This window comes from Triticum urartu, chromosome 3 (genome assembly GCF_003073215.2).
Source record: "Triticum urartu cultivar G1812 chromosome 3, Tu2.1, whole genome shotgun sequence".
Taxonomy (NCBI): domain Eukaryota; kingdom Viridiplantae; phylum Streptophyta; class Magnoliopsida; order Poales; family Poaceae; genus Triticum; species Triticum urartu.
In genome coordinates this window covers 110479684-110505019 of record NC_053024.1, presented here as the reverse complement: position 1 = coordinate 110505019, position 25336 = coordinate 110479684, and the positions used below count along the sequence as shown (strand labels likewise).

The following is a 25336-nucleotide window of genomic DNA, read 5'->3' as shown; positions in this document are numbered from 1 at the left end:
TCGGCCGCATTGACGGAGTCCGGAGGGTACAAGGCCAGCGACGGGACTAGGCACCCCATTTCTTATCGTCGCTGCAGGTTCAAGACCAAGACAATTTTTATCTTTAGTTAGAACCGCAATGACAAATGATGTAATATAACTCTGCAGTACTTTTAAAATGATGCATGTTATTTTCCTGTTTGATTTCCCTTTGTATGTAGGCCCTACGTTATTCGGGTAGGTTTTCCGGTGCGGAAGCCCAGGCGGCGTCTTGAGGACGGATCCTCAATGGCCTGCCGGGCATGCTTGCTGCCGGGTAAACCACCTCGCTGCTCTTGACGCGGCCGCTCAAGCTGTCGAGCGGACTCGAGACAGAACGAGAGCGTTGCCAATCGCAGGAGGTCGCCCTGCTGTTCTTGACGCGGCCGCTGGAGCTGTTGAGCGGACTCGAAACAGAACGAGGGTGTTGCCAATAGTGGTAGGGCCCCATTGCATGCAGGTTTCCCATACACAGGGTAAGATCATTGAGGACGATAACCATATATATATAAAGGAATTACTCATGGTTTTGTATGACTTAGCTTTTCTGCCGCTGCGTGAGCGTTCACCGCGTCCACTGAGGATGCCATTTGTTCGGTCGTCTCCTTGCTTGAAGTGACGACCACGATGAAGCGGTTGCTTCGTCCAGGCCGGATTCTCACAACTGCGCACCCCCTACCTGGCGCGCCAGGGATGTCGGTGGGAAACGACACCTATGGGGTCACTGGGATCCCTTCTACGGTTGGCGGGCGCGGGGTTGTGCGAAGAGCGGGTCTGGCGGTCAGCACACAAATCGCTTACCCAGGTTCAGGCCGCAGAGACGCGTAAAACCCTAGTCCTGCTTGTATGTGTACTGAGGTGTTCTTGTGTTCTTGAACTAGCTGCAGTGGCTCCCTAGTCCAAAAGATCCGAATCCCCATCCAGTATGCCTCGGGCCTCCTTTTATAGACAAAAGGGGTTGCCAAAGTGGCACACAGGAGGTGGAAAGGTGTACAGGGGCTGAGTCTATCCCCTGGCACCGTCGGACAAATGCATTTAATGCGCTGCCGATGTGCCCCTCTCGCTTTATTGTGGACGACAAGGAAGCTCGTCCCAGCTGTCATAGCCTCGCCAGGCTCCGACGCGCATCCAAGCTGACGAGGCGTTGTAGCGCCACGTTGGCCGGTCGCTGGGTTGGCGCGGTGGTGGAGCCTTCATGAAGATTTGCATGCCACCACACAGGTGCTTGCAGAGTTGGTGTAGAGGCTGCTCGCTGCCACGTAGATGCCTGTTCAGTTGGTCGAGATGCAGCTGTATGGGAGCGGCGGTGGAACCTTTGGCAGACACGGGCTTGGCTGCGGCCCTGCAGGCGTCCTTGGCAAGGGCCTTGCCGAGGGCCCGGCAAGGGTCTCGCTGCGGCACCGCGGTCGTCCCCGGCAAGGACCTTGCCGAGGGTCTCATGGATTTCCATGGCGAGGATCTCGCCAAGGATCGCCGTCTTCTGGTTTCCATCTAATCTTGTGTGTCTGATCTCTACAAAGATATGCATGCCACCACGGAGGCGCCTCCCGAGCCTTGGTTCCAATATGGCGTAGGAACCCCTTAGGCTCGAGGGTGGTGTGCTCTGCTGGCGTCAGGCAAGTTGCCTCGGCAAGGATCTTGCCGAGGCCGCGGAAGCCACCCCGGCAAGAGTCTTGCCGGGGGAGTCCACCTCGCCCTCTTGCTCTCTTTGCGTCTCTGGTCTTGGCGTTGCTTCGGCATCCCTCCCCTGCCCTACTTAGTGTGGCCGTGGGCGCGGCTCTGACTGCCCATGCACAAGTTTAAGGGGTGCAAAAGGAGAGCCCCTACTTTTGTACACCGACACTCGTGTTCTTGCTCTCAAGCCCCCGGATTTCGATCTCTTTGCTCGAAGCTCCGTTTCCGAAACTGTTTCGGGGGATTGTTGCTTGTTATGTGACTCCACCGTTTGTCCAATTAGTTTTTGTTTTAGTGGTTTATATTTTGAATAATTAGCTACTCTTGGTGCTGCTGTAGATGAGCTTGCATGTTGAATTCTAGAGTTCTAAGTAGTTTGAATGCTTGCTATGGCCTCTATGTACCCCCATGAGTAGTTGGTATCATTTTTATGAAGTTTTTTTGAGAAATTTTGTGGGCTAATAAATTTCATAATTTTTGTTCATAGGAAAACCATGAATATCTTTAGGAAGTTTGGCTCCAAGAAGAACTCCAAGGGTGTTATTGGGGACTCATCTGACAGTGATCTTCATTCTCGGAGGTTGGCGGAAGTACGGCCGTGTGAATGGCCGCACACCCCATTCATGGAAGAGGCTGGAATCCTTCAGGAGTTCACACAATATGCTGCTAATGTCGGCCTCACCGACTTCATCGCAGCTGAATGCGAACAGTATCATCTCCTCGCAAACTCCTTTGTTCAAAGCTGTACTTTCCTTCCTAGATATAATCCTCCTGAAGTGCGGTTTGATTTATATGCTGAAACCCATCAGATACCACTTACTGAATTTTGTAACATATGCATGATCCCTTCTGATGGGAGTTTAGTTGAGCCTAGGCCGACAGAGTTTGAGGCCTTTTATCGTACTTTGACGGTGGGAGATGAGAGAGGGGTGTCGGCCGTCACTGCCACTAGCATACACTTTCCTGCAGTGCATTACTTTACTTTATTTATTGCTAAGTGTTTGCTTGCTAGGGAAAAAGTGGGTGCGCTCAGCGCACCAGACTTTGTTGTTTTACGTCGTGCACTTGAGGGCGACAACACTTATAGCTTGGGTGCTATTGTGGCACGTCGCCTCCACATTAATAGGTCCAAGGGTAAAATACATGGTGGGATTTTCGCTACTCGTTTGGCGGCTCACTTCGAGGTTGAGATATGCCCTCATGATTACCCTCTGACCAAGGTTTACCTAGATCGTGCGGCCATGGATCACCACCATTTTACTAATATCGAATCTACTAACATCCTTGTTCCATATAACCTGGTTTTCAGCGTCATCACTCATGATGTTATTCCATTGCCTGCTCTTGCTTTGTTTGATCCTGTTGTCAGGGGCAGATATAGGATTATGCCTGCGGACTTCATCGCCTACCAAAACGACCAGGCTACAGAGGAGGAGGAAGAGCCTCAACAGTGGGATCAGTGGATGCCTGCTCCTCAGTACCCCAACTACTATCCAGGATTCTAATCGATTACCAAGTTAGGCCAAAAGCCTAATCTTGGGGGAGTACGTGTTTCCCACTGACATTACATTCATGTCCACTTATTCCAGTTGTCGGTGTTCACACTTTTTCATTGTATCATCTATGCTTAGTTTATTTTCTTGCTTTCTTCTTGTGTGTTTGAAAAACCTTAGAAAACCAAAAAAACTAGTTGTAGTTAGTTTACTTTCTATGCATGCTTAGGTGTAATATTAAAAAGAAAACCCAAAAAGATTTCCTTGTTCTTCTTTTGCTTGTTGGGAGCTTTCCCGTGTAAATAGTTTTTCTCGTTTTTGCTTTTCCCTTTTATTTTCTTGTTCAAGAAAACCAAAAACTCCAAAAATATTTCAGTGTGTTTCTCTAAATTTCTTTTCTTTTATTCGAGTCGTACCGAGGAGAAGACCACGATGAAAATGTTGAGTGGCTCTCATATGAATAATTGTTGATCTAATAAAGAGCACATTTTTACCTTGTCTTCTCCTGTTGAATAAAATGTTTTGCAGATTCCAGCTTAGTCCACGGCACTCTTGCACTATTATTATTTTCATATCGTTCGGTCGTGCAAGTGAAAGGGAATAATGACGATATTCGATGAACTGGCCGTGGCAGAGAGAAACGGGTATGAACTCGACTTGTTCTGTTTGTGTAAATATGTTTAACCTAGTGTCCATGATTCATCCCACTATGATTGAACATGTTTGCAATGACAATTAGAGATTATAGTTTCTCATGCCATGCATACGTACCTGGGAGTGGATAATGATTTATCTTGGATATCAACATTGCGTTAAAATGATTGTGATGTAGTATGATGATATGGTATCCTCCTCTGAATGTTCGAGTGGCTTGACTTGGCACATGTTCATGCATGTAGTTGAATCAAAACCAACATAGCCTCTATGATATTTATGTTCATGGTGATCATATCCTACTCATGCTAGTTTCCAATGTTACTTATGCATAATGCATGTTTATGACCATTGTTGCTCTCTAGCTGGTCGCTTCTCAATCTAATTGCTAGCCTTCGCCTGTACTAAGTGGGAATTGTGCTTGTACATCAAAAACCTTGAACCCAAAAATTATTCTAGATGAGTCCACCATACCTACCTATATGCGGTATTACCCTGCCGTACTAAGTAAATTTGCATGTGCCACCTCTAAAAACTTCTAAAAAATATCCTTTTGTGTGCCTGGATTTCATGGAACGACAGGAGGTGGTCGGTATCTTCCATGCTAAGCGGGTTATTCTCAGGTCGAGTATTTATTCACTCACCATCGCATGAGAAAAGGGCGGTAATAGGGATTCCCAGTCTCGAACTCAAAAATGCAAATAACTAAACAAAACTCCCTCGGGGCTGTTATTGGTATGGACGGCACCTGTTGTTTCGGACAAGCCGTGGAGTGTGATTGTTGGTGGTGGGAGAGTAAACCTTTACTTTTATCGCTTGGGAACGGCCACTAGAATGCTTAGCGTGGAAGATATTGATAACTGATAGTCGTGAAGTAAATGAGAAGGGTGCATGTCTCAAAATATCATTTACCTCTGTTTTAAAAACTTGAGCTCTGACACCTCTGCAAATCACTTCTTCCCTCTGCGAAGGGACTATCTATTTACTTTTATGTTGTGTCGTCACCTTCTAAAACAAGCGCTAGAACGTGAGAGCACTACTGCCATGACTTATGCATTGTGTGTAGCTACTGAGAGCACTACTGTCATGACTTATGCATTGTGTGTAGCTAGTCGCTGCTTGAACTTTGGAGGTGCTCTGCATTTATATTTTGCGGTCTCAGAAAGGGCTAGCCAGATACCACTATTGTCATATTATATCATGGTTGTTTTGACAACGTGTTGCCGTTTGAGATAGCTTATTATTGCTCGCTAGCTGATTATGTCATTGATATGAGTTAATATAATCTTTAAGAGTTATTTTTGGCATGGTTAGTTATAATGTTGGCTGAAAACCTGGGTGCAGTTTAAGCTTATTTATGCAAACAAGAGCAAAAGAGTTCGTAAAGTTTTTCTTTTTCACTTTCAGTTTATCAACTGAATTCCTTGAGGACAAGCAAGGTTTAAGCTTACGGGAGTTGATACGTCTCCAACGTATCTACTTTTCCTAACGTTTTTCCTCTTGTTTTGGCCTCTAATTTGCATGATTTGAATGAAACTAACCCCGGACTGATGCTGTTTTTAGCAGAACTACCATGGTGTTGTTTTTGTGCAGAAATAAAAGTTCTCGGAATGGAACGAAACTGTGTGACAATTTTTTATACAATAAACAAGAATTCCTGGAGTCAAGACCTACCAGAGAGGGGCACCTGGGTGGGCACAACCCACCAGGGCGCACCCAGGTGGGTTGTCCCCACCTGGTGGCCCCGCAGACCCTAAAACCAACGTTATAAAATCCTATTTTTCTAGAAAAAATCAGGGAGAAAGAATTATCACGATCCATGAGACGAAGCAGCCGTCACCTCTTGTTCTTCATCGGGAGGCCAGATCTGGAGTTCATTTGGGGCTCCGTAGAGGGGGGTCTTTTTTCTTCGTCATCACCAACCCTTCTCCATCGCCAATTCCATGATGCTCCCCACCGGGAGTGAGTAATTCCTTCGTAGGCTCGCTGGTCGGTGAGGAGTTGGATGAGATTCATCATGTATCGAGTTAGTTATGTTAGGGCTTGACCCCTAATAACCACTATGTTCTAAGATTGATGTTGCTATGACTTTGCCATGCTTAATGCTTGTCACTTTGGGCCCGGGTGCCATGATTTCAGATCTGAACCATTTATGTTATCACCATTATATCCATGTTCTAGATCTGATCTTGCAAGTTATAGTCACCTACTACGTGTTATGATCTGGCAACCCCGGAGTGACAATAGTCGGGACCACTCCCGGTGATGACCGTAGTTTGAGGAGTTCATCTACTCACTATGTGTTAATGCTTTGTTCCAGTTCTCTATTAAAAGGAGGCCTTAATATCCCTTAGTTTCCAATAGGACCCCGCTGCCACGGGAGGGTAGGACAAAAGATGCCATGCAAGTTCTTTCCATAAGCTGCTAGTGCCGTATCGCCCTAGGTTATAACTGTCTCATGATGAGTATCATCCAACAAGTCACTGATCCAATGCCTATGAATTTATCCTATATTGTTCTTGCTAAGTTGCTACTGCTATCATCATTGTTACACTTGCTACAAAATTACTGCTATCATTGTTACCTTTACCGTTGCTGCTGCTACTATTATCAAAACTATTATACTACTTTGCTACTGATCACGTTGCTGCAGATAATTAATCTCCAGGTGTGGTTGAATTGACAACTCAGCTGCTAAGACCTTCAAATATTCTTTGGCTCCCCTTGTGTCGAATCTATAAATCTGGGTTGAATACTCTACCCTCGAAAACTATTGTGATCCCCTATACTTGTGGGTTATCAATCTCTTTTTCCTTGAATTACAATGTCTAGTCAATCATTCATCTTCAAGGGTGCTCTGCATTTATGTTTTGCGGTCTCAAAAAGGGCTAGCGAGATGCCATCTTATTATATCATATCATGATTGTTTTGAAAAAGTATTGTCATCTGAGATTTATAATTATTGCTCGCTAGTTGATTATGCCATTGATATGAGTAAACGTGAGACCTAAATGTTATTGTGAATATGGTTAGTTCATAATCTTTGCTGAAAACTTGAATGCTGGCTTTACATATTTGCAACAACAAGATCAAACAGAGTTTGTAAAAGTTTTTCTTTATCACTTTCAATTTGTCAACTGAATTGCTTGAGGACAAGCAAAGGTTTAAGCTTGGGGGAGTTGATACGTCTCCATCGTATCTACTTTTCCAAACTCTTTTTGCCCTTGTTCTGGACTCTAACTTGCATGATTTGAATGGAACTAACCCGAATTGACGATGTTTTCAGGAGAGTTGCCATGGTGTTATTTTTGTGCAGATTAAAAATTTCTCGGAATGACCTGAAACTTCACGGAAATAACTTTTGGAATTAATAAAAAATATTGGCGAAAGAATCAGTAGGAGGGGGCCCACACCCTAGCCAGAAGGGTGGGGGCGCGCCCTCCGACCTTGCGCCCCCCTGGACCTCCACCGACCTCAACTCCAACTCCATATATTCTCTTTCGGGGAGAACAAATCAGAGAGAAGGATTCATAGCGTTTTACGATACGGAGACGCCACCAAGCCCTGTTCTTCCTCGTGAGGGTAGATCTGGAGTCCATTCGGGGCTCCGGAGAGGGGAATCCATCGCCATCGCATCATCAACCATCCTCCATCACCAATTTCATGATGCTCATCGCTGTGCATGAGTAATTCCATCGTAGGCTTGCTGGACCATGATGGGTTGGATGATATTTACCATGTAATCGAGTTAGCTTTGTTAGGGTTTGATCCCTAGTATCCACTATGTTCTAAGATTTATGTTGCTATGACTATGGTATGCTTAATGCTTGTCACTAGGGCCCGAGTGCCATGATTTCAGATCTGAACCTATTATGTTTTCATGAATATATTTGTGTTCTTGATCCGATATTGCAAGTTACAGTCACCTACTACGTGTTATGATCCGGCAACCCCGGAGTGACAATAGTCGGGACCACTCCCAGTGATGACCGTAGTTTAAAGAGTTCATGTATTCACTAAGTGCTAATTCTTTGGTCCGGTACTCTATTAAAAGGAGGCCTTAATATCCCTTAGTTTCCAATAGGACCCCGCGGCCATGGGAGGATAGGACAAAAGATGTCATGCAAGTTCTTTTCCATAAGCACGTATGACTATATTCGGAACACATGCCTACATTATATTGATGAACTGGAGCTAGTTCTGTGTCACCCTATGTTATAACCGTTGCATGATGACTGCCATCCGACATAATTATCCATCATTGATCCATTGCCTACGAGCTCGTTTCATATTGATCTTTGCTAAGTTACTTTTCCGTTGCCACTATTGCGATTGCTACAAAACTGCTACTGTTACTTTCGCCATTGTTACCGTTACTTCCATACTACTTTGCTACTAAATACTTTGCTGCAGATATTAAGTCTTTCAGGTGTGGTTGAATTGACAACTCAGCTGCTAATACTTGAGAATATTCTTTGGCTCCCCTTGTGTCGAATCAATAATTTTGGGTTGAATACTCTACCCTCAAAAACTGTTGCGATCCCCTATACTTGTGGGTTATCATACACCATCACGAAGGGGTTCATCATCCTCATTGGTGCCTCTCCGATGATGCGTGAGTAGTTCATTGTAGGCCTATGGGTCCGTAGTTAGTAGCTAGATGGCTTCCTCTCTCTCTCACTTTTGATTCTCAATACAATGGTCTCTTGGAGATCTACTTGATGTAACTCTTTTTGCGGTGTGTTTGTTGGGATCCGATGAACTTTGAGTTTATGATCAGATCTATGTTTTTATCCATGAAAGTTATTTGAGTCTTTTGATCTCTTATATGCATGATTACTTATAGCCTCTATTTCTTCTTTGAATCTTTGGTTTAGTTAGGCCAACTAGATTGATTTTTCTTCCCATGGGAAGAGGTACTTTGTGATGGGTTCGATCATACGATGCTTGATCCCAGTGATAGAAGGGGAACCGACACGTATGTATCGTTGCTATTAAGGATAACAAGATGGGGTCTATTTCTACATAAATAGATCTTGTCTACATCATGTCATCGTTCTTATTGCATTACTCCATTTCTCCATGAACTTAATACACTAGATGCATGCTGGATAGCGGTCGATGTGTGGAGTAATAGTAGTAGATACAGGCAGGAGTCGATCTACTAATCTTGGACGTGATGCCTATATAATGATCATTGCCTAGATATCGTCATGATTATTTGAAGTTCTATCAATTGCCCAATAATAATTTGTTTACTCACCATATGCTATTTTTTCTCGAGAGAAGCCAGTAATGAAATCTACGGCCCCGGGGTCTCTTCTTTATTATATTTGCCTTCGCGATCTATTTTTATTTGCTTTTATTTTCAGATCTATTAATTCAAAAGAAACCAAAAATACATCACCGAATTTTATTTGCTTTTATTTGCATCTATCAATCTATCACAATTTTTATCCCGTCTACTTGCCAATTTCCGGTGCCGTTACCCGAAAGGGATTGACAACCCCTTTAATACGTCGGGTTGCGAGTATTTGTTATTTGTGTGCAGGTGACGTTCATGTAGTGTTGCGTGGTTCTCCTACTGGTTCGATAACCTAGGTCTCATCACTAAGGGAAATACCTACAGTAGGTGTGCTGCATCATCCTTCCTCTTTGGGGAAATACCGACGTAGTTCAAGCCGCATCATATCTCGCAAGGGACATGCAGAGGAGATATGATACACGCGTGAAGAGGACTAAGAGAAACACACACTTTGTCTGAGTCCCTGGTGTGAAAGTGCAACTAATCCGTGGGTGATTTTGGTAATTAATAACAACATATACTTCATTGAATTAATGCCTACTCAAAGAATATTTCAGAAAATTTTAATATAGGTATGGCAATTGGATGTGAATGTGAAACCCTCAAAGTGCAAAGGATATATGTTGACAAGCCTCCAAGACTCCACATTTTTGGCTTAGTGATCCAAGATCACATTGAGTCCATAGGAAAGCCAATATTATTAAAAGGGGATGAGTTCTTGATCATGGTCTAACTGCTCAAGTGCTTAGAGATATTGTTCCAAAACCCTCAACCACACTCCCACATTCATCTATGTCCAAAACCCTAAAGTCAATCTCGGTCCCACCGATATATCCAGACGGACTCACCAAGATACACTTGACATAGCCATTGCCTAAACCCTAGCATCTTGGTCTCACCGAGTTGGCCTTAGGTCCCATCGAAGATCACTTGCCAACCTTCTGTTGCCAATTTTATTCGGCTCAAATTTTTGAATGGTTTCAACCGATGACACCAAAGTGCGGAAAGTTCTTAGGTCAGATTCACTCTGTCCCACTGAGAGGTTTCATCCGATCTCATCGAAAAGCCAAATTTCAAACTTTTTGTACTGCTAGGTATCACTGAGTGTTTTCACCCGGTTCCACCGAGTAGTGCATAAATGTGTGTAACGGTTGGATTTTTGGTGCTGCCTATATATACCCCCCCACCACCCTTTCCACCAACAGAGAGAGCAACTAGATTGAAGCCTACACTTGTCATATCCATTTTCTGGGAGAGAATCACCTACACTTGTGTTAAGATCAAGAGGATTCCACTCCAACCTTTGATCCTTGATCTCTACCCTCCCCAAGGTGCTTTCCAATCCAATCCCTCTTCTACCACATATCCAAATCCATGAGAGAGTGATTGAGTGTTGAGGAGGCTAGCTTTTGAAGCACAAGAGCAAGGAGTTCATCATGAACAACAACAACTATTACCTTTTGGAGAGTGGTGTCTCCTAGACTGTTTAGGTGTCACTTGGGGGCCTCCAAGCTTGTGGAGTTGAACCAGAGAGATTGTAAGGGCATGGATATCGCCTATTTCGTGAAGATCTATCCCGAGTGAGGCTAGTCCTTCATGGATGTAAGCCATGATGGCATATACAAGATTGCTTCTTCGTGGACCCTTTGTGGGTGGAGCCTTCCGTGGACTCGCGTAACCGTTACACTCTATGGGTTGGAGTCTCCATCAACGTGGGCATACGATAGCACCACCTATCAGAACCACGCCAAAAATCACCGTGTCTTCATTGCATTTGATTATCTCCAAACACTTCCTCTACTTTATGTGCAAAGTCTTTACTTCCCGCTGCTACTCTATTATAGGGTGCTAGTAGACTTGCTAGAATTGCTAAAAACTACTAAGAACTAAAGTTGGGAAAGGCTAGGTTTTTATTGGTCAAGTACTTTAATCACCTCGCCCCTCCTCTAGACCTATGTTTGATCCTAAATAGTGCTGAGTTGCTTCTCCGGCGACCTCATCCCGACGATTGCATGCACAACCGTCTAGGAGAGTAGGCCTCTGAAACCGCGTCCTTGAGAACCTACACCGAGTTAGGGGGTGATTAGATTTTTGGAGAGCATCTCGGCATGATTTCTCACACAAGTTCGACTACATCCTCGATCATCTACCTTCTTTGACTACTTCCTCTATGACAGACGACTATCATGTCATCACCACCATGGTTGAAGGTGTTGTTGCATCGGAGTTTTCGGTGCCCTCATATGTTTTGAACATCTCTCTCTCTCTCTCTCTCATATTTGTGCAATTGGTCCATATGCCTACATACTAGATGTTCCTAGTTTGTCTTATGTGGTTTGCCATATTAGTAATCTTCCGATAATGCTAATCTCGATTAAGTTTGCATGAAATCTGCCTAATAGCATAACACTATTTTCCCTTACCTGGGAGACCAAGCACCCCTCCCCTTTCCCGTGTTCGGATTTTGTGTGGATTCATCATTACCTAGGTTTTCCATGATATGCTATTCCCCCACTATCATTGGAGTCTCAAGTGACAAATAAGAAACTATGCATCCGCATGTGGTGCTTTTGAGGCTGTGATAACTTTATCCGAGTTTAAACTTAAAAGCATCCATATTGATTTATTACATATATGGATTCATCATTATTTGTTTATTTTTGGATAAATTCATTTATTAAATCGTTTATGTTTTGCAATGTATGTTTTGCTCCCACATGATTATAGTCAAGTATTGTACACAATTAGGACTTGGCTTGCCACTGAATTGGTTTGCCACTTCACAATGGAAAACTGAACATTTACCCGCACAAAAGTTCACTACTAGTACTACTAGCCCGTGGTCAACAAAACATGTGTTCCACTTTTATGAACCATTTTAGAATGTGAAAATATGTGCTAAGCTAAATACTTAATTATGTGTTGCAACTTATGAGCCTTTGCTATATGCTACCATTCTTAGAATGATTTCAGGCGATTACACTTCCAAACAAACAAATTGCAGCCAATCCAGAAAATTTCTTTAGGAATGCGCTAAAAAATAGTAGGTGTAGCAAAGGTACAGTCCCTTCTACTCCTACACTACGGATGCTACTACGTTGGCCCTCATTTGGTGCTAAAGAATCTCGTTGTCCTTGTGGTGTCATTAAGCGGTTTATATGGATATGGTCATAGTTGTAGTTTGTCGATCGCGAATTTTATCGCTTCATGATTTTATCCTTTTTCTCACTTAGGCGTAGTTTTGGTCTTATATGACTTTGCTATTTGTAAGCATGTTTTTTTGTGTCTGCGTGTTGATGTTGGTTGTGTGCATCCGAATTATGCAGAAGCCGGGTATGTGCTCATGGTGTTTGTATCCACTTGATGCTTCATTTCAAGTCAATAAAACCCATCCTTTATGAAAAAAACATAATAAGAAAACCATAAAAGTGAGATGGCATGTATCTCAATTCCTGTAAAAAAATGTTATTTAATACATAGGATAGGAATATTTACATTAAGTCCAGGCTAATGTTTTTTCTTTGATAGGTATGTGCCTGTGCGTTCCCTTGGGAACCAAATATTTTTTAACAGAATAAAAGGACCATATAGGACAAATCTTGATGCAAAAAAAATGAACAAAATAAGATTATGTTTTGGTTATAAAGTATAGATATTTTTCCATTTCTTAAACTAATAAAACAGGTATGTGCCCATGATTGATCTTCTTTACTGGGCTACCAAAGATGTTTGATCGAGCCAATTTATTTGTAAGAAACGATTTATTTATGAACCATGAATTTATTGCTATACCAAGATTGATCCAATTTATTGGGTTATCAAAGATGGGTTTGATCAAATACTATAATGGGATGAAAACCAAGAAAAATAGGTAGAGGTTGGGAGGATGGATGAAGAGACGATGCAGAGAAAAATTGACATAAGATGGAGCATTACATTATCTAAGTATAGAGAAAATGTGAATGATTGGTTTCTATCCTACATAGAAATTTATTATATCACTAAGCTTTCTAGAGGGAAGATCTCTCGGATTGGGTTCCAATATTAATTTGGCCAACAATTTTTCAAGGAACCTTTTCATTCAGGTGAGGGGTTCAATCTAAATTTGGTTCTTTTGACTGATCAATTATTTCTTAAATCAATCGGCAACAACCAGCTTATAAAAATATATTAGTCTCGCGCACACTCTCATTACCTGATAAAAAAATGACAGCATGTAGCACCAATATGATTCTGGATTGAGTTCCCAACTTTTGACTTGCTCAACAATTTCTTAAGGAGCTCTCTTGTTCAAGTGAGGTGTTTAATTTTAAATTTGGTTCGTGATTTTGACTATTCAATAATTTCTCAAAGCAATTTGTAATAATCAGCTTATAAAAAATACATCATTCTCGCACCTTCTCATCAGATGACAAGAAATAAATGACAATATGCGACATTGTAGCACCAATATAAGATGGGTGGCCAGCATTGATAAACGTTCATGCATACACGTGGGTTAATTTACAGATAATAAATAATTATACCCATAGAAAAAGACCAACCAAATACTGTAATATAAAAGATAAAAATGCACTTCATCATTTCTGCCACACACCAAACCAATCTTTTTTGAATAAAAACCCCAACAAAACCAACCGCGCAACAAAACGCATCCAATCCTTCTAGGAATCACTTAGCTTAACAGAATTTTGTTTAAAAAATTCCTTCTATCATTAGAAATCGTACAAAATTCATGTGAAACAATTTGTTGTTGGATGGTTAGGACTACAGTGCTACCCACAATCCATCAAGATTTGAGTCGTAAATTTGACATTGATATTCGCATTATTTTTGAATTTATTTCAAACCTTTCAGTGATGTGCATTTAATGGTAGTAGACGTTTCTATGCATTTAGGGCATCTCCAGCCATTGGCCCCCCCAGGACGCATAAAAATCGCCCCCTGGGGGTGAGCCGGCGATACAATCGGCGCTGGGGGCGGTTTTGCGCCCAGTCGTCACCCCCAGCTCGCCCCCAGGCGTCGAAATTGGCCCACTTTGCAGCCCAATTTCGACGAATAAATGGCCCATGTGGGCGAGAATAGGCTCATATTCGGCGTGGTTTCGCCGTGTCTCGGCGTTCAATTATTAACACAATTATTTCTTATCACATATTTCATCACAGAAAAATCAAATACTTCAACAAAATAGTACAACAACAAATAGTTCAATACAAATTATATAGTTCAACAAATAAAAACTCGTATTTCATCACACGGCGTCCTCCTTGAGCCTCCATAGGTGCTCAATCAGATCTTTCTGCAGTTGATGATGCACCTGTGGGTCTCGGATCTCCTGACGCATATTGAGATAGGCAGTCCAAGTTGCCGGTAGATTGTGATCAACTTCGGTTAGAGGTCCCTGCCTGTAGTATGGTTCAGTGTCAAATACTGGGTCTTTTTGCTCGCTCTCGATGATCATGTTGTGCAAGATGACACAGCAAGTCATAATCTCCCACATTTGATCTTTGGACCAGGTTTGAGCGGGGTACCGAACAACAGCGAATCGAGATTGGAGCACACCAAATGCCCGCTCGACATCCTTCCTGCAAGCCTCCTGAACTTTCACAAACCAGGTGTTCTTGCCTCCTGCCGCAGGGTTTGAGATCGTCTTCACAAATGTCGACCATCTCGGATAGATGCCATCTGCTAGGTAGTACCCCTTGTTGTATTGGTGCCCATTGATCTCGAAGTTCACCGGAGGAGAATGGCCCTCAACGAGCTTGGCAAAAACAGGAGAGCACTGCAGCACGTTGATGTCATTGTGGGTTCCTGGCATATCAAAGAAGGAGTGCCAAATCCAGAGGTCCTGTGTGGCTACCGCCTCAAGCACCACACTGCAACCGCCTTTGGCGCCTTTGTACATCCCCTGCCAACCAAATGGGCAATTCTTCCATTTCCAATGCATGCAGTCGATGCTTCCAAGCATCCCAGGAAATCCTCTTGCTGCATTCTGGGCTAGGATCCGAGCAATGTCTTCCGCATTGGGTGTTCTCAAGTATTGTGGCTCAAACACTGCCACCACTGCCCGACAGAACTTGTAGAAACACTCTATGCTGGTGGACTCGGCCATGCGCCCATAGTCGCCGAGTGAATCACTGGGAGCTCCATATGCAAGCATCCTCATCGCTATCGTGCACTTCTGGATGGAGGTGAATCCAAGAGCGCCAGTGCAATCCATCTTGCACTTGAAGTAGTTGTCGAACTCCCGGATGGAATTCACAATCCTGAGGAAGAGCTTTCGGCTCATCCGATAACGGTGCCGAAATGTTTTCTCGCCATGAAGTGGAGCATCGGCGAAGTAGTCGGAGTAGTGCATGCAGTAGCCTTCGAGACGATGCCGGTTCTTTGCTTTCACCCGTCCCGGCGCCGAGCCACCTCGCCGCGGCTTTTCATTGCTTGCCAGCAGCTGGGCGAGGGTGGCGAGCACCATGAGATGCTCTTCTTCCTGGACGTCGGCCACGGCTTCCTCCTCCAGCAGCGCGGCGAGCTCTTCCTCGTCATCCGAGTCCATCGCCGAGTCAGGCAAAACGCCGAACACCTTGCGCTCGGTGGGCGTGTACCCGCCGCTAAACCGCGCCTCCGCGGCCGGAAACGGCGGCCGGAGACGCCCAGCTGCTATGGGAGGGGCTGCCGCGGCGAAGCGCTGCTATTTTTCAGCGGGAAATGGCTATCTAGCGGAGTAGGGCGGCGGCCGTCGCCGGGATATAGCTAGTGGTGGCCGAGGACGCGGGGGGTGCGAGGCGGGTCGGGGGAAGAAAACCTTGACTTTTCCCTCTCGGTGTGGGCCAGGCGTGCTTTTCCCTAGCGCCGGAGCCCCCAACTGCTCCCAGCGCGCCGGGTTCGGCCTGTGACCGCCGGGCGGAAAAAAGGTCCGAACCGGCGATTTTCGGCGTCCTGAGGGCGCAACTGTGCCGTTTTTTCGGCGCCGGCGTCGAAAAAGTGGTCTGGGAGGCTTGTTGAGGGCGCGCCTGAAGATGCCTTTAATGAGAGAAACGTATATGTGATTATTTCGTTGATCTCAAGATAATGTACCAGCTCAATCCATGCTCATTGGGCAGAATGTACGTGCGTATGCGTCTCTGCTGTGTTAAAAGAAACTACCAACTCCGTGAGGTGAGGGTGACGTAGCCCCTTCTGTCTTGTGTGATACTGCCCACGTGGTTTGACTCGTGTGTGAAGTGGCGTGTCTCGCGTATAGTCCAGAAGCACTCGTATCCCATAGTTTACTCGCCGGCGCCGTGCGTGACGAATCAGAGCCCGACTCGCGCCTGCCTTACATGGCGCAGCATGCACGCGGCCACGTATCAGCCATGTCCCCCGCTCGGTCTTACACATAGCGCCTTTCCGCCATCGCTTCACAGTCCAGATCGACGTGTCCGCCGACCACCACTTCAACTCCTCCACTGCAGCCTGCAGGAAGCAGCTAGAGTACGCACCTACCTAGCAGCCATGGTGAAGCTAGCCACGGCGCGGGACTGCCGCGCGTACAGCCTCGGCGCCACGGGCGGCGAGACGTCGCGCAACCGGCGGTGGGAGTACATCAACGCCGGGGTGTACGTCTTCGCCGCCGTCCTCCTCGTCGCCGGCTTCCTGGCGCAGTTGTGGCCGTGGGCGGTGTCCACCAAGGCCGGCCTCGCCGTGGCCGTCGTCGGGCTGCTGGGCGTGCTGGGAGCGAACGCGCACGACCTGCTGGCGCACGTCGCCGGCGTCGACTACAACCTTGGGCTGGCCGGGCTCGACACCCAGTTCGTGCTCGTCGAGCTCGCCGCCCCCGCCGTGCAGCTCGCCGGCGCCGCGCTCACCCTGGTCGCGCTCATCTTGTTCGAAATCCAGGTATGGAGTTGGAGTTCATCCATCCAAGCTAGTAGTACCAGCAAGTTCAGAGTTCAGACTGGAGTTGCATGCCTGTTCTTTTTTATCTGAATCCATGGGACAAACCTCGCAGATGGAGAGAGGGCACCGGCGCGGCCTGGAGAGGCACGGCCTGAACCTGCTCATCGCCGGGCCGGCGCTGTGGTGCCTCGGGTCCATACACAACATGTGCCAAGTCTACGAGCGAGCCAACGGGCACGTCCAGATCCTCCAGAAGAGCGTGCACATCCCGTTCCTGCTCGGCAGCACCCTCTTCTTCATCGGCGGCGTCGTCAACCGGAACGACGTCCACGGCCGCTCCTCCCACAGCTCCACCCTACTGGTAACCAACTGAACACTTGAGATTCATTCAATCCAAGAACACGGCGGTGCTGAAATACTCTGCTCTGGACGATGCAGGGGAGGAGCTGGGCGTGGTACTGCCTGTTCGGGAGCTTGCTGTTCCTGGCCGGAGGGCTGCTGAACCTCCTCAAGGTGTTCAAGATGCAGCAGATGGGCGGCCGGGGGCTGGAGAAGCTGCGCGGCGGCGCGCAGGAGCGGCTCAGCAGGGAGAGGGAGGGCAAGGTGCCTCTCATCCTGGAGGAGGGCCGGAGGGGGAAGCACGGAGGCAATGTAGGGGATACCTGGGCGCCGGGGCCGGCGCCGCGGCACGAGCCGAGGGCTCCGCCCGTCCCGCCGCCGCCGGAGGGTTCTTACAAGGACGCTGTCGTGAGCGGCGGCAACTAGTGTGATCTTGTCGTCCACGGCGGTGACGAATAATAAGAGAGGACGTGCCATGGCGGCTGGTAGAGGAGAAACATTGGCTTAGGGCGACGCCATCCTGTATTTTCGTATATGTACACGATGTCATGTGAATTATATCGACTTGCTGCCTATGATTCTACTACTACTTGCTTAGAGCGTGAATCTGCGGCGGGTCACCATTTGCAAGTTTCCCGGCGACGCCGGGAAGCTCGTCGGCGACATCGTGGAATTGGTGCTCGCCTGCTTCGTCCTGCCTAGTTGCAATCGAAAATTCCATGATGAAACTGCTAAGAGCATCTTCATCTCCAACAGCCACCCAACGAGTGGCGTGTCCATCGCCTGCTTTGGCGTGACGGGGAGCGCTGGCTTTGGCGGCCACGGTAAATTTAGCTCGTGCATAGCTCCAGCGCAGCGGGGAGCGTTGGCTTCAGCGATCGCTGTAAATTTAACGCGTGTAACTCTAACAGGCGTGATCGTTGTAAATTTAGCGCGTGTGCGCCTACTTTGACGTGACGGGGAGCGCTGGCTTTGGTGGCCGCGGTAAATTTAGCTCGTGCGTAGCATGAGCGCGTCTGGGAGCGCTGGCTTCAGTGACCATTGTAAATTTACTTCAATGACCATTGTAAATTTAGCGCGACGCGCAAATGCAGCCTGCGCCCTCGCACAAACAAAATATTTTGTTTATAGATAAGAAAACAATACATACTAGTTCATAACATAGATAAAATCGATACATACAACTACATAATTAAACTACGGTGCAACTAGATAAACTACGATACAACTAGAACCGTCTTGATCATCATCCTCGCTGGTGTTGTCTGATGTAGAGATTCACACAAATCATTAGAACGACTTCCCGCTGACGTTAACGAGATCGCACTGCGATATGGCCAGTGTCTTTCGCCTGTTCGCCCGCTCCGCGCGGCGCCTTGCCGTCCTCTCTGCCCAGAAGGTGCGCTCGTTCGCGATGTCCTTCGGGTGGCGCCGGCGCCACTCCGTTATGGCTCGCTTGTCCTCCTCGGCGAGGAGGCGGCGCTGCCGCCGACGGTGCTCCGCACGGTCCAGGTATGTGATAAGACGAGGAGGAGGGATGACAGCTTGCGCCTGCTCGCGCGTGTAGATGTCGCGGAAGTTCATCTGCGAGCGAGGCCTTTCTAGGCACCACGTCGTACGCGCGGGCGGCCTCGTGCGCTGTCTCGAACGTGCCAAAGCCGAGCCGGACTTTGCCAGACCGGATCTCAGCGTAGTAGGCGCCGGAGAGGCCCTCACGGACATTGCGGTAGCTCGAAGATTCTCGACGGCGCGGCGGCATGGTGGCGACGGGGCGGGGAAGCGGCAGAGGAAGCGGCGAGAGCGTACGTGGCAGTGCGAATAGGGATAGGGGGTCGTGTGGCGAGCACCGCCAATTTATAAACGTGCCGGAAGCGGTGCGTCAAATCTAGCGCGTGACCGTCCGCTTTCTCCCACGCGCGCGCAATCGTTTCCCGCGCGCTAGTTTCTCGTCTCTGTTGAAGTGCGCGAAAACACCCCGCACGTGCTATAGTGCCAGTTTACCGCGCGCGAGCGTTTTTCGACGCCGCTGTTGGAGATGCTCTGAAGGCAACTCTAATCGATCATCCAGCTGACCTACACGATTCCCCGTATAAAATGGAGTAAATTTTTATCTAAACTTATACTCCCTCCGTTCCTTTATACAAGGTGCATTTATTTTTTGATAAAATTTCACAATGTAACATGCATTTTTTAATTTCTCATAATCTCTATTTTATCCCTATAGAAAAGAGTAAAATATCTTTCTCCCGATTGTCTCTGCATTTCTCTATATAGGAAAAGAAGAAAAGAAGGAAAGTATCTTTTCCCTGATTGTCTATATCTCTTTCTTTCAAAGCCTAACTGATTTACTTGCCAGTAATCAACAAATTTGACAAGGGCAATTTTGTACTAATGTATCTATAATTTATTTCCTTGGTTGGCGTGTCAAAAATATACATCTTAGATAAAGGAATGGAGGAAGTATAATTCTATTGCACTTACTCCCTTCATAAAGAGATATAAAAGCGTTTGATCTATTTTCTTTTTCAGAGGGAATACATATTAGTACACATAGAAACTAAACATAATGATGTTGTCCGTGATGCTCAACAAAATGATCTTGGAGCTGAGTATGAACATCTTGGAGCTGAGCATGAGCTCGTCGGTTCTCGATTTTGCAATGCTCTTTAAGAAATGCCAGGATTCTATTTGGATCAGAGATGCTCTTCAAGGAATGCCAGAATTTTATTTGGATCATACTCTGCCTCAACCAGAGTTTCATTTGGATCATACTAAAAAGTTCTCAGGCATCTTCGTCTCGTCTTCGATGATCATGTGTATGCAATATGAGGCAACAAATCATTATCTGTCATAAAACCTTGGAGCTTCGGTACTCGGCACGAACAATTGCAAAGCGCTTCTAAAGCACACCGAAGGCTTTCTCCACATCTTTCCTAACAACTTCTGAATATTTTTGTTATCTTTTGAACGCAAAATCCGCATGGTAGTAACCCATCGAGTAGTTGTGTCCATTGACCGAGTAGTTACAAGTAGAAGCATCTCCTGTAATAAATCTAGAAAACAGTGATGATCTTAACAGCACATTCAACTCACTGTGAGATCCGGACAAACCAAAGAATGAATGCCATATCCAAAGGTCCTTCGATGCAACTGCCTCAAGAATGATCGTTGGATCTTTGTGACCCTTTCACCCTGCAGGACAATTTTTTTTCATGTTTAGTGCATATAGTCGAATGATCCAAGCATCCCTGGCCATCCTCTTCATTCACTCTCTGTCACCAGTCTCTGCGTGTCTTCCTCGATGGGTCCTCTCAAATACTTAGGTCCAAAGACATTGATCTCTGCTTTAGTGAACCTTTGAACGGCCTCCAATACTGTGTCTTCACCAATGCGAACATAGTCGTCAACGGCATCGACCGAACACCCATATGCGAAGACTCAAATAGTCGCAATGCACTTCATCAGAGGGCTTACACTTATTTCTCCACTTGCATTTCTCGAGAGCTTGAACCAGTCATCATACTTCTCAATGGCTTTTGCAACGGTCAGAAATAGACTTGTGTGCATCCAAAAGCACCGGCAAAAGTACTTCTCCATAGATTGGCATGATCTTGGCATTGCCCTCCGCTCTATCACAGTTGATGTGTATGTAGCCAAACTGTGATCCTCTCCTAGGGCGCCGAATATCATCATTGAAAATCATGCCTCAAACGGTTTCAAAGTCTTCGTCGTCTTCCAGCTGCAACGAGCACTGGAAGAACTAAACACCTCCACGCTACAACCTAGCACACCCGAGCTCCACGACAACGCTCTCAAAAGGGAGAACAACAAAGAGCATAGTCTCTGCCAAGTGCACACCGAAAAAATGTCTTCGCCTGGAGCCTAGACACAAAGAGAAGAACCACAACGACGTCTTCAAAAAGAGTGTGGCACCCTTGAATTCCACCCTCGTCGGCGCCAATGTTTCGCTCGGCAACTCACCCGTGCCACCACGAGGCCGCCAGAAGGAGTGCGACGAAGACAGAACCCCGGATATGGATCAGGACGTCACCCCATTGAGAGAGAGGGCACGTATGAGCTACCTGTTGCAACCCCTCCTGTTGCCCACACAAACCTAGAGGGGAGCCACCACCACCTCAATGATTCCCGCCGAAGAGCAACCATGCAGGCCGCCCTCCGACGTCGCCGCATCGGCATCCCTGTCATGAGATACCATGCGCCGCCCACATCACAACGCACTCAACCACGGTAGGAAGAGCGACGACACTCCATCTACTCTTAGCCCGGCACCAGTCCTTGAGTCTGGGTAGATGCCTCCATCGTAGGATGCACCCACACCTACGTCCCCAGCCAATACCCGATGTACTGGGAGGACACAACTCCGAGACTGCCGCCGGCCGCCGGTGAGCCAACTCGAGACCTTGGCCAGGCGAGCTCACACGACGCCATGTCCATGGCCACTCTCGCCAATCCGCACAATGACGCAACGCTAACAAGACCACCGGCACCGAGCACCACTTGGACTAAGCCCAACCTCACCTACCCGGAGCACCAGCTCTGATCTGCCTCGGGCCCAGGTCTGGTCCGCCCGAGCACAAACCCTAGGTCAAAGCTATCTCGACGAGCGAAACCACGTGCCGCCGGCCCACACCAAGTAGAAGGGAGGTTTCCACCGCCACCACCACACCGCCGTAGGACATCAACCGCCATGTTGCGCCCACACTGACCACGTGTGCAACCACCACGAGCTCCAACCCCTGCATCGCTGCCCCCAAACCACTGCAGAGGCAGCGGACCGCAACCCAAGCTCTACACCCTCAGCCCGCCCCGCTTGCCATGACAGTCACTGACACTAGCCACCTCACCTCCTCGAGACCAGGGCACCAAAACAGGAGCCGCCCGTCGAAGCACGCCCCACCAGGAAGCCTGCAGGATGGCACCACCAGATCAGCTGCAACCCCACCCCACCGCCTCCACGTCGGGCTCGAGGCTCACCACCAGCTCTTCATCGGAGATTGCAAGGGCACTACAGGAATTTTTTTAACGTCGTGTACCCAATACACTCGGCTTATATTGATATAAACTCGGTTTATATATAAGCCGAGTAAAACACCCGGCTTATATGACACGGTTTACCTCGATCGGCTTATAAGGTATAAGCCGAGTGCCAGTGCAAAAACTCTTGGTTTATGTATAAGCCGTGTGTTTATACGAGGCTCTGGGCTTACTAAAGTAACATGACGGCAGCCGGGAGATAACGGCCACGTGTCACCGTCTGTATAAACCGAGTGCCTACGAGCGCTACACCTTTCATCTATAAACTGAGTCCCGAGAGCGCCTCCATAACCCATGCCTCGTGCGGCGCCCTAGCCAGGTCGCCGCTACCTCCCTATGTCACCCAAAGCAGGAAACCGGGGTCCATGTCCGATCCGATCCAGCGCCGCCACGCCCTCCGTTGTGGCCCTCTACGCCTGTGTGCTCACCGCTACACCCCCTGCAGTGCCGCACCCTCGCCGAGTGACGTCGCTCGTGCCATTCACCACCACGCGGGGAAGAGAGGAAGCCTCGTCGCCGCCCACGCCGGCAGGGCTTTGCCCGCCAGCGAGATCCGACGCTGGCGACAGGGGGAGGAGGGAGGGAGGAGCCTAGTCGGCGACGGCTAGGGTTTCCCCTTCAGTCGCACATGGGCGACGCGGGGGTAGCGGGAGGAAAGCTGTGTCGGATGGGTTGCTTTGAGCTTCACGAATCCACATGTCTTCTAATGAAAAGGGTCGTTCCATTTGAGGAAAACGACCCGCTCGTCCATGCGAGAGGACGTAGGAGGAGATTAGTTGCAGCAAAACCGGTAGTGCACAAATTCACTTCGCAGTGGCATACATGTGTAGTATCACTATATAAATCAACTTCTGCTCCCCTGTTTCCAGCACCTCGCTCATAACTGCTAGTGTTCGACCGTTTGGACCACTTCTAGACCTGGAATTCAGTGAGTTGGGAGCCACGTGACTATCGAACAGGCCCTTAGGCTTCTTTGTTCATAGGATAAAAAGAGATATCATTTGGTTCATAAAATAGAAACTTTTTCATTAGGTCTGAGCTAATGTTTTTCTTTCCTTTGATATGTGAAGGATAGAAACCAATCCTGCATAGGAATAGTTTCTACAAATCAAAGAGCTCTTAGGGAATTCTTACTATAAAAATTCTATATAGTAGAATTCCTACAAAATTGCTATAAATTAAAGGAGGCCTTAAAGTTAGGGGATTCTAACAAATGTGAAAGAAGAACATCCCTAATGAACTACACGAGTGAACCAAAAACAATATACATGTTCCCATGCATGTGGCGGCGGACGTGTTGGACATAACCGTCGGCGCCCTCGACTGCGATGTCCAAGGATTCCCGCACGCTTACCTCGGGCTCCTTCTCTCCTGGGAGAAACTCTGCTTCGCGGATTTCCTCCCCATGATCGCCAAAGTCGACAAGTACTTGTCGGGGTGGCGGGCGCGCCTTCTCTCCCCTGCCGGGCGGCTCGTCCTCATCAATGCCGTCCTGGATGCTCTTCCCACGTACGCTATGGCGGCTATGTTGCTCCCTCCGGCGGTGATCAAGGCCCTAGACTCGCTACGCCGCGCCTTCCTTTGGAACGCGGCTGAACGCGCTTCTGGCGCCCAATGCTTGGTGGCATGGGAGAGAGTATGCCGATCCAAGGCGGAGGGCGGGTTGGGGGTTCGCGACCTCGCGACGCAAAACCGGTGCCTTCTGATCAAGATGCTGCATCGGCTCCATGCCTGCTCCGCACCGTCGCGGTGGGCGACGTGGGTTTGGGCCGAGCTCGCGGGACGGTCCCTCCTCTCCGGGTCGGCAGCTCGGACGACCGGGGAGCACGGCAAGGCTCTCAGCGGTCTCCTCCCGCTCTACCGCGGTCTTACGACGGTGGAAGTCTGTGACGGGAAGCGAACATCCTTCTGGTTCGATAAATGGCTCCCGTGTGGAGCTGTCGCGGCGGCCTTCCCCGCCCTCCTCTCACACGCGACTGAATCGGAGGTCACGGTGTGATGGGTGCGCTCTCACGGGCTGGACAGTGCGCTCGTGCCCAGGCTCACCACGGCCGGTGCGGCGGAACGGGCCACCCTCCTGACGCTCATGGATGGGGTCGCCCCGACCCCGGGGAACGACGTGCGGAGCTCAGTGTTGTGCTTGGGTCCCCGGGGAGGCATTGCAGCGGCGGCGGTCTACGCTCTGGAGAGGTTCGGTGGGGTGCAAGCTACTTTCGCCGAGTTCATTTGGGGGTGCGCTGCTCCCTCCCGAGTCCGTTTCTTCGGCTGGCTCCTTGTCCAGTGAAGGGTGCACACGCGGGACGTCCTTCTTCGGAAAACCATCGTCGCTGCGGAGGAGGCGGCGTGCCCCATCTGCGGCGAGGTGCTCGAGACGGCTGATCACATGATTTTTGCTTGTCCTTTCACGCGTTCGTTCTGGAGAACCATTGGGCTTGAGGTGGCCGGACGTGGCTACAATGTGAGGACCTGGACGTCCGTGCCATGGCCGGCGAAGCTGCTACCGCGTCCTTTGTCCTGCTGTGCTGTTGGCAGCTTTGGAAGCATAGAAACGCGGTGGTCTTCCGGGCCGAGCCGCCCTCCCTCGCTCGTCTCCTCGGCTGTTGCGGGGAAGATGCGGCCCTGTGGAGGGGGCGCCTGAAGGTGGCTGACCGGCCATGCATCGACAGGTGGTTGCTGGTGTTCGCGCACTCCGGCTAGTCATCTTGCCTGCCGCGGGGGAGGGCTTGTGCTCCCCCCACCCTCTATGGCGCGGGCTGTGCGTCTGGGGGTGAGGTAACTACTCTCCCTCTCTCTGAAAAACCTGGCTCCCCGGGGGGGGAGGGGGTGATTTAATAAAGAAAAAAGAAAATTCAGGTGGAGGGCCTTCGCCCTCGCCCGGTGACTTTAAAAAAAAACAATATACACTACCTAAATGCTTGTAGGA

At 48.1% G+C, this 25336-nt stretch overlaps 1 protein-coding gene across 1 annotated transcript; it reads left to right on the top strand.

Annotated features, from left to right (window-relative positions):
* Positions 1-16532: 16532 nt before the first annotated feature.
* Positions 16533-17947, top strand: LOC125548108. The gene is made up of 3 exons (XM_048711790.1): positions 16533-17019; positions 17132-17380; positions 17458-17947. Exons 1-3 carry the CDS (start codon positions 16636-16638, stop codon positions 17782-17784), a joined length of 960 nt encoding a protein of 319 aa, XP_048567747.1. The 5' UTR covers positions 16533-16635; the 3' UTR covers positions 17785-17947.
* The last annotated feature ends 7389 nt before the right edge of the window (positions 17948-25336 follow it).

Bases quoted from the DNA above. Each gene is read 5' to 3' on its own strand.
- LOC125548108 (XM_048711790.1), top strand. From the start codon at position 16,636: ATGGTGAAGCTAGCCACGGCGCGGGACTGCCGCGCGTACAGCCTCGGC. The intron at 17,020-17,131 runs GTATGGAGTTGG...CAAACCTCGCAG, and splicing joins TCATCTTGTTCGAAATCCAG to ATGGAGAGAGGGCACCGGCG. The intron at 17,381-17,457 runs GTAACCAACTGA...TGGACGATGCAG, and splicing joins CCCACAGCTCCACCCTACTG to GGGAGGAGCTGGGCGTGGTA.